Here is a 9,539-nt window from a genome sequence, read left to right as displayed (position 1 = left end):
ATAGGACATAATAGCAGACTCTACTATGGAAGCTGAATACATTGCGGCAAATTATGCAGCTAAAGAAGCTATCTGGATGAGGAAGTTCCTTTTAGAGCTAGAAGTTGTTCCTACCATTAAAGATTCAGTACATTTATACTGTGATAGTAATGCTACAATAGCTCTGACAAAGGAACCCCAGTCTCACCATAAGTCCAGACATATTCTGAGGAAGTATCACTTGATCAGGGAGATAGTTGATTGCCAAGAGATCAAGATTGAAAGAGTAGACACAAAAGATAATATAGCAGATCCATTCACAAAGGCAATTGCTCGTACACAATTTGAAAAACTTATTGAGCTATTAGGTATTAGATACTACAATGATTGGCCTTAGTGCAAGTGAGAGTTTGATAGATATAGGTACCCTGCAGGCAATAATTATATATTGTAACAGGACCTATATGAATATAACATCCTTGTTCAAAATGATAGTATGCTATTTTAGTCAGTATTTATCAGATATTTTTAAATACAGATAAAGTCCTTAGAATGATACTAGACTATCAGAATTTCGATAGTGATCATAATGAAGAAGAGATCTGATCAGGCGCTAACGTATATTCTAAAATGTTCCTAGTCGATGAAGTGTTGAGAAAGGACATCATCATTTTGGTAAAGACTAGTGTTTACTCCATTTGTCCTTTAGAAGGACGATGATCCATCTCTTAGATCATTGATGTTAAGACATCAAGATACAGTATACAGGTGAATCATTAGTGAATGAGTTGACTGAACGGCTCACCGAGAATATCTAGTTGGTAATTACACTTAACTGTCAAATAAAAGTTCTCAAGTGATATAGTACAAAGTAGTCTCTTGACCTAAGGCGTAAGTACAATATCTTACATGTTAGTATAGGTGTACTTAGACTTTTACCTAACCATAGTTCTCATTGAGTTGTGCATAACAGCTCTTGTTGGGTGCATCCCGAGACATAAGTAGATATTGAGATGTCAAGATGGGATTCGTCTCTTCTAGTATAGGGGGTTGATGTCATAAGATTATTTGATATAATTATAGACTGAAAATCCTTGGCCAAGGTAAATAAGATAAACTGAGTGTTAGTTTGATCTTAAAGATTATGAGTTTAATATCAACAAACACTAATCAAGCTATTAGGGTTTGACAGTTTATCATATCCTAGGCTCGATAGTTTGATATTGTTTAATGAAGACACCGGACTGTACAATGTTATCACTGAGTGGTCCTGATAAAATTGTGTAAGCATCTTGTAGATATTTATCATAACTTATACCCGGGTAGTCTCCATGTGTAGCTAGCATCTCTGTTGTACTTGTGGATATGATCCACTGTCGAGTCTTAAGTTGGGTCCTAGAGTCACACCAAGCGCGTGCTTGAATCCTATAATTTATAGAGTTAAATACGTATGATTGATATACGTATATGATTTTCACCGGATACACATAAACAGTTATATGTATCGATAAAACCAGAAAGCTATATGCTTAAGAAATGAATTTCAGTATTTCCTCATAAAATTAACTTTTAGTCAACTGGTTGACTTTTTGGTCAACAGTTGACTTTTGGTCAACTCATTGATTTTTTTGGTCATATGATGACTTATTAGTTAATGATTGGAAAATTACGAAATACTGTATTTATAAAACACCATATTGATGTGGTATTTTTATTTATGAAATACACACTTCATTATACCTTGATTAATGAGTCATATTTTTATTTATGAAATACACACTTCATTATACCTTGATTAATGAGTCATGAGATGAGTTATTAAGGTGGTATGGTTTGGGAACATGGTTGATTAATGAGTCATGAGATGAGTTATTAAGGTGGTATGGTTTGGGAACATGGTTTTAGCACATAGTTTTCATTCTTCATGACTCTTTGTATGACTCATGAGATGAGTCATTGCATGACTCGTGGAAGGAAGCATTACATTTAGATGACTCATGGCATGACTCATGAGATGAGTCATGACATATCTCACTCTATATATATGAGCTCTCTCGCTTATGGAAAGGTTAATGAAAAATTGGTTAAGTGGCTTTTTCCATAAGAGAATAAAAGAGAGCTCAACCTCTTACTAAATTCTGGAAATCTTTGAGTAAGAGGAAGTAGTAGAATTTTATAGTACCTTGGGGTGGATATGTTGCCTTGTGTCTCAAGAAGACTCCGATTTTATCAAGCTCACTTGAAGACTTGGAGATCCACTACAAGGAGGTTTACAACAACAATGAGAACGAGCTAGGGGTTATTCGATCTACCATCAAATCACGCAACGAAAGTAAGCCTTCAAAGCTCTTGGTTGCTCTCTTTATTATAGGGATCATGTTAGATTTAATTAGGATGGTCCTAGCTTGTATTTCATGCTCTCTACATGCTTAGTTTTATTATACATATAGTCTTTCGTTGCGTATTTTGCATGTAATTAGCACGAATTTCCAACAGTAACCACATTGAAATAGAAGTCCTTAAACACTTCCACAACCCACTTATAGTAAAGAAATAAACTCAAAAAAATAACCAAGACATGACAAGTGATTCGAATAATTGAGAGGCGTAATTCCCAAAAGTATGATGAAATTCCCAAAAGTAATAAATTGAAGGGATTTATGAAAATTATGTAATTATTTCTACTTGATATATGATGTAATTCACAAAACTATAATTTTATTAGAATAAAATTCATAAACTAATCATGAACTGGAATTAATAATAAAGAAGATTTATATATGTAACCTTTAGGGTTATAACAGTAAAAGAAATAATATTCATAGTATTTGCAAATAGGTCCAATGCCTATAAATACTCAAGATTCTTAGGGTTTGTTGTTCTTTTTTTAAAACATAACTTTTAGGAGTAGGAGTTCTATAGGAGAGGATGACCAAAAAGAGGAAACCTAGCAGGGGAAAATGATCTGCAACTCAGGCGATGATTTTCTCCACTTTATTATTTACTCTTAGGAATCTTTTTTGCTATCTCTCTATATATTTTCTTTGGATCTATTGAACCCTATATTTTCATGCTAAAACTTAATAAGGTTCTTTGTTAATGATTCCCTGATGTTTAAGAGAAATTTTCATGAGATTTAACAGGGTTTACCCATACATAAATCATTAGATTTGAAAATATATAAAAATTATGTGTGAAACCCTAGTTCCTTATTTTTCCTTGTTGTTGATCTTAGTTTTTTTTCCTTGTTGTTGATCTTAGAAACACAGTAGAAACATGGTGTTTTAGTCCTTATCATAACTCTAAGAAGTCATGAAGTGAATGGAAGTGAAACATTAAAGAAACAAGTTATAATAGATCGATCGTACAGGAGCAGTGTCGATTTAGTCTTTTAATCGAACGATATCAAACATCTAATTTAAAATAGACATCTGGTCATCCGATAGCAGATGTATGATTTAAAGTTAGACATCTGATTAGGGCAAGCAGATGCCTGAATGCGGTTTGACAAAAACCTAACTTTTTGTTTATTTCACTAATTCTTTTAGGAGACATTTGGTGGTGGTGTTCAGACATCTGGTTGATTTTGGTCGGTTATTTGAATTTGGTTTGGATCATTTTATCTCTTTAGTGATTTATAGTTTAGTCTATTAGACTATTTATAAGTTTTAAATCTTATTTAAGGGAGAATATTAGTATTTGATGATGTAGAAGTAGTCCCGTGAAATACCTACACATATATGGAGTGTTTTTTTATCACTTGAATACCTTGACATATGTTGAATGAATATAGAACTTACTATAAGATGAATGAGCAGTTAATGAATAGCATTATAAGTTAATTTATAGAGCTGAAACATTAGAGTGCTACACCTAAACATTGTACATGTAGACGGGTGTAGAGACATGTATCCTAAACAATGGAGTGTACCCTGATTTAGTTATTCCTAATACATGAGCTGACTAGGCAGTTGATCCCTAGTCTGGACTGCTTTAGTTAGTAATAATAAGGTTGTGTGAGGTAGCCATAGGATGCTTATTCTAGTGCATACCATTATACGTACAAATTAAATAAAAGTGACAGAGAGGAAAATTAATGAGATGAATCATGAATTAAGGTTGGTTGGTTAGCCATAGGACTTCGACATGAGTACCTATTTGATAATATTATGTTATATATGTTTAACCATCTTAAGCGAGTAGACTCGATCATTTCACATCTTAAAAAGAACATAATTAAATTCTTTAATTTGTTGTTTATGTTTTAATATATGTTGTGTGTACAACACTACATGATGTATCCTTTTGAAACTTATTATCCTTATCATTGATTCATATATTATTTCTTATCTAGCTGATAATTATTATTGTGTGCGGCCTACTATTAATTTTTGTAGTTTCCTCATATTTTTCTCTATTGCACCTTATGTCTAATCATTTGTGGATCCCTTCTTTAGATAATAAATTGAGTCTGACTGCAACGGACCAATCTTACTTGAATAAGCAGGTTATAAGGAAGTAGCTAGAGCCATGCAATGCAAATATAAACAGTAATTAGTTTAATTATTTATCAATATATACTTCTTGATATTTCTCTAAGTATGTTATCTAGTTTTGATGATTGTCACTAGTAAAAATTGGATTATTGTAGACGGATTATCCTAGACGGAAAATTTTCCGTCTAGGATGCTAAATACCGCGACGGAAAATGTCCGTCTGTACTATTCCGTCTGGAATAATTTATTCTGGACGGAAATTTCCGTCTAGAGAGTATTATAGACGGAAATTTCCGTCTAGAATAACTACTGTACATTTCTTTTGTATTTAAATTTCAAAAATATGTGGGCCCCACTATTCCAGACGGATATATCCGTCTAGGAAGTATTACAGACGGATATATCCCACCTAAAGAAAAAAAAAACCCCTTTTCCTTTTAATCCTCATGAAAATTTCAGATCTCCCCCCTTCTCTTCGATCTCCTATCCAAGAAATTTCAGATCCCTTTCTCTTCGATCCCCTCACGAAAATTTCGGATCCCCTTCTCTTCGATCTGAGCTAGGGTTTAAACCCTCCGATCCCAGCCCTTCGAACCCCCTCGCTTCCCCTTCGATCTCAGCCACTCTCTCGGGGATCGTCGCCGGCGAGATACCCCGCTGCCGCCGAGAAACCAAGTTCTGACTCAACGTACGCACGCAGGTAACCTCTGTCTCTCCGATCCCCTCTTCCCTTCTCCTCTCTCGTCGAAACCCTAGATCTGAGCTAGGGTTTCGATCTCCCCCTTTCTCCTCTCTCTCCCCGTGTACAACGAAACCCTAGATCTGAGCTAGGCTTTTCTCTTTTGTAGCTTATTTCCTCCTCTCTTCGGGTTGCTCTCCTCAAGCTGCTGCCATTTCTGATTGGGTTCAAGGTATGGCTTCGAAAATTGCTGTTTTTAAAATTTTCGAATTTTTTGTATATTAATCTCTCAAGTAGTATTTGGAGTTGCTCCGAAGTCCTTCAAATATCACAATATATGATATTTGTTTTCTGCTTACTCTTGTGCTGGACATATTTTTGTGATGTGAAAGGGCAAATTGATATGAGACAGATTTAGAACCTTGTTTACTTCAACCAGAGATGTCAATAAAGCAAACCTTATGTTACTGGCCGCCGATGGCTTGCGTGCCGACCGTTTTTCGATGTTTGTGGTCTTGCTAACAACAATATTTTAAATTTAGTGTGAGTTATAGAAGAAAATGTTTTCAAAAGAATAGAGTGATATATAACACAATATTATATAATAATGTGTTATATATCCAATTTAGGTGAAAAAATATCACGTTATCTTTAGACTCCCGTCCAATAATTACATCCAATTCTTTGAGGTTATAATATAAGATAAACGACTCGAATTTTTGGGAAGGAGATAAAGTTTTCTACTCAAAAATGATCGTTCATTTTATATTATACTAGGAAAGATTTGGTATATAAATTTGTAATTATTGGATCTGTCCTTCTCGGACGGGTTAGGAATATAGTAGTGCATACATCCAACTTTATATACTTTGTATGTTTTCATTTCTTGAAAATTTCGGCAACTCGTACCTGTTGTTCTCCGTGTACAATAAGCGTATGTTCTGCGTTTTGGTATATTATCAATACGCATAATAACATCCGCACAGTGTACAGGGAGAACAACGGGTAGGTGCTGCCGAAATTTTCAGGAAATGAAAATATACAAAGTATATGAAGTTGGATGTAAGCACTACTATATTCTTAATGGGATAGAAGCCTTCCTATGACAGCCGTTAGACGGTGCTAATTAGTTGAAGCTACCTTAATAAGTTTCAAACATAACTCAATGAGCCTGACTTAAATGCTGCAACGTATGTTTAAGAATAGTATAAAATATATGGGTATACTATCTATTATCAAATAGAGTTTCTAATTAGATATTACCTACAGATGAGGAAAATTCCTGACAAGTCATGGATAGATATCCCTAGGATTGAACGGTTTCGCGATCGACGTTATAGGGATGGATGTGAAGCCTTCATGAAGTATGCCGAAATGAACCCAAATAATTTAAGTAGCGGTGCAATGTACTGCCCCTGTTATATATGTAAGAATATGAAGCTGAAAAATAGAGAGGAAATACGAAGTCACTTAGCAAACTCTGGGTTTTACGCTGAATATAAATATTGGTCCTACCACGGGGAAGGCCATACTGAAATTGAAGTACCAGATGTGCATGTTGATGCCAGTCATGCTCTTGATATAGATGATACAGAAAATTTACAAACTGAAGGTGGACCTAGCCATACCGAATACGATATTAACAATGACAGTGAAGATGATATCGTAGATGATGTCCAAGATGCAACTGAGATTCAAGATGTTGATGACCCAGAAGGCTTTGGAGATGCTCATATTCCTGAGGACTTGGATCGTATAATGAAACTACTGGAGGACAGTGAAAAGGATCTGTATGAGGGTTGCACCGAGTACTCCAGATTTTCATTTATGTTGGAGCTCTTGCATATTAAGAACCTCAGTGGAATGGCAAATACTTATTTCGAAATGCTTCTTGATTTGTTGCGGAAGGTAGTTCCAGGAGGAGAGCGTAGCATTCCTAAAACAACTTATGCGGCTAAGCAAATTGTTTCCGATTTGGGACTTGATTACAATAAGATTGATGCGTGTCCCAATGATTGTATTCTCTACTATAAGGATAATAAAGAACTTCAGGAATGTCCAACATGTGGAGTATCTCGATGGAAACAACGCACCCGCTCTTCAACAAGGCGGACAACAGAGTCAGTGTACATGCAGAGCAAGATTCCAGCTAAGGTGCTTCGCCATTTTCCATTAGTTTCTAGATTGCAACGTCTGTATATGAACAAAGACACCGCTAAGAGCATGAGGTGGCACAAAGAGGGTCGTATAGAAGATGGTAAGTTGAGACATCCAGCTGATGCAGAGGCTTGGAAGCATATTGATAAGACTTTTCCCAATTTCGCTCATGAATGCAGAAATGTCAGACTTGGGCTTGCTAGCGACGGATTCAATCCGTTCGGGGTTATGAGTTCAGGTTGGTCTACATGGCCAGTTGTCTTAATGCCATATAATTTACCCCCACTGCTTTGTATGAAACAACCGTATATGATACTCTCATTACTGATACCAGGTAAGCATGCACCAGGTAATGATATTGATGTCTACTTAGAGCCCTTAATTGATGAGCTAAAACAGTTATGGTCGGAGGGTATGTTGATATATGATGCCCATGCTAAAGAGTCATTTAGACTTCGTGCTATCCTAATGTGGACAATTAATGATTTTCCAGCTTATGCTAATCTTTCTGGTTGGTCTACAAAAGGCAAGTTTGCTTGTCCAGTATGTGGCCCAGAATTTGAAGGCCTTCACTTACCATATAGTCGAAAATGTTGTTATTGGTTCAACAGGAGATGGTTGCCCTCGGGCCATAAATACAAAAAATTAAGCAATAAGTTTGACGGCACTGTTGAGACTAGGAATAAACCACGTCAAATGACCGGTGCTGATATTGTAAAGTTGCTTGAGCATCTTCCTAAAATTAGATTTGGTAAGAACCGATATTCTAAGTACGACTCACTAAGCGTTAGAGGCTCCGGGAAAAAAGAAAGACACTGAATGAAGAGGAAGAGAGCAATCCACCGGCATATGTGCATAATGGAAAGGGGCCGATAAATTACCAAAGGGATGGTAGTTAATTCAGTATATTTCTTCCAGCTACCATTTGGCAAAAGCTTAAATCAGCATAACTTGGATGTCATGCATATGAGAAAAATGTTTGTGACATATAGTTTTCAACTCTCCTTCCAAGATCCTAATAAGTCAAAGGTGATGCACCTAAGGGCTCGTCAAAGACTTAGCTGCATTGAATATAAGAGAGAAGATTTGCAAAGAACAAGATGTTGTGGTCTAAGCAAAAAACATAAGCCTTCCTCTCGTGTCTACGACTGTCGACAGAGCAGATGCAGGAGATTTTTGTGAGCGTCCTTAAATCAGTAAAGTCACCAGATGGGTATTCAGGCTAATATATCAAATAATGTCCAGGTGCAGGAGAGGAAGCTCTTAGGCCTAAAGACCCATGATTATCACGTTCTTCTACATCAATTGCTCCCGGTTGTATTGCGTAATAATATGGAGAAAGAAGCATCGAAAATTATTATGGAGTATTGTGGGTTCTTCAGAAAATTGTGCTAAAAAGTTATAGATGTGAAGGAATTTAAAAAGCTTGAAACAGAAATATCATTAATTTTATGCAACCTGCTAATATTTGTCCTTTCCGTGGTTTTCCTTAGATTAGATATTTGTAGTTCATAAAATTTTAATTATTGTAGATATTTGGGGTTTATGAAGCACCTAGTTCGCAATCGAGCTCATCTAGAGGGTTCTATGGCTGAAGGTTACGTGACCAACGAATGTCATACGTTTGCATCACGTTACATGCGCAACCGCGTAAAAGCTGATCAGCCCCCAACTAAGGAGAAGAAACTCGTAAAATATCCAAGATCTGACTTGGAGCAGGTTCATGCATATGTATTGAATAATCTTGACATTTTCAGCGATTATCGAAGGTAATGTACATTAATTTAGGAATAGGATGACACTTGTATTATCGTTGGAGAAGAAGAAATTGGTGGGTTTGAATTCTAATTAGAGCGTGCTTTGGGTAGGCTTGTTTTGAAACGGGTTAGTTGTTGAACCCTAGAGGGGGGGGTGATTAGGGTCAAGAGGCTCTAATATGCAATTTAAAACTCAGCACAAACAAACCACAAAATAGAAGTGCAATCAAATAGAAAGAGATAGAGTTAGGAATCGTTATCCTTGACGCGCGATGTGTTAACGAGGTTCGGCCCGCTGACCTACGTCCCCGCTCCCCACTCTCGAGGAGAAATCCACTAACACATCCGGTTTGGAAGCCGGAACTTCGTCTACACAGCGATCCCACAAGATCTCTCTCTCACTACACAGTTGATCTCACAGATCACACTCCCTCACAGTCGATCTACACAAGATCTCACTCACAGCAGCAG

General features: G+C 36.3%; 1 protein-coding gene across 1 annotated transcript; it reads left to right on the top strand.

Annotated features, from left to right (window-relative positions):
- Nucleotides 6,424-9,084, top strand: LOC109826788. The gene is made up of 4 exons (XM_020393808.1): nucleotides 6,424-7,549; nucleotides 7,646-7,723; nucleotides 7,805-8,081; nucleotides 8,844-9,084. Exons 1-4 carry the CDS (start codon nucleotides 6,424-6,426, stop codon nucleotides 9,082-9,084), a joined length of 1,722 nt encoding a protein of 573 aa, XP_020249397.1.

Source organism: Asparagus officinalis, chromosome 10 (genome assembly GCF_001876935.1).
Source record: "Asparagus officinalis chromosome 10, Aspof.V1, whole genome shotgun sequence".
Classification (NCBI taxonomy): domain Eukaryota; kingdom Viridiplantae; phylum Streptophyta; class Magnoliopsida; order Asparagales; family Asparagaceae; genus Asparagus; species Asparagus officinalis.
Note: the sequence above shows the minus strand (reverse complement) of the source record. Positions and strands in the feature narration are given on the sequence as shown.

What these genes read in the sequence shown, in the direction of transcription:
- LOC109826788 (XM_020393808.1), top strand. Translation starts at nt 6,424, where the DNA reads ATGAGGAAAATTCCTGACAAGTCATGGATAGATATCCCTAGGATTGAA. An exon ending in AAAACAGTTATGGTCGGAGG is followed by an intron (nt 7,724 to 7,804) that starts GTATGTTGATAT and finishes ATGATTTTCCAG; the next exon opens with CTTATGCTAATCTTTCTGGT. An exon ending in GGTAAGAACCGATATTCTAA is followed by an intron (nt 8,082 to 8,843) that starts GTACGACTCACT and finishes TAATTATTGTAG; the next exon opens with ATATTTGGGGTTTATGAAGC.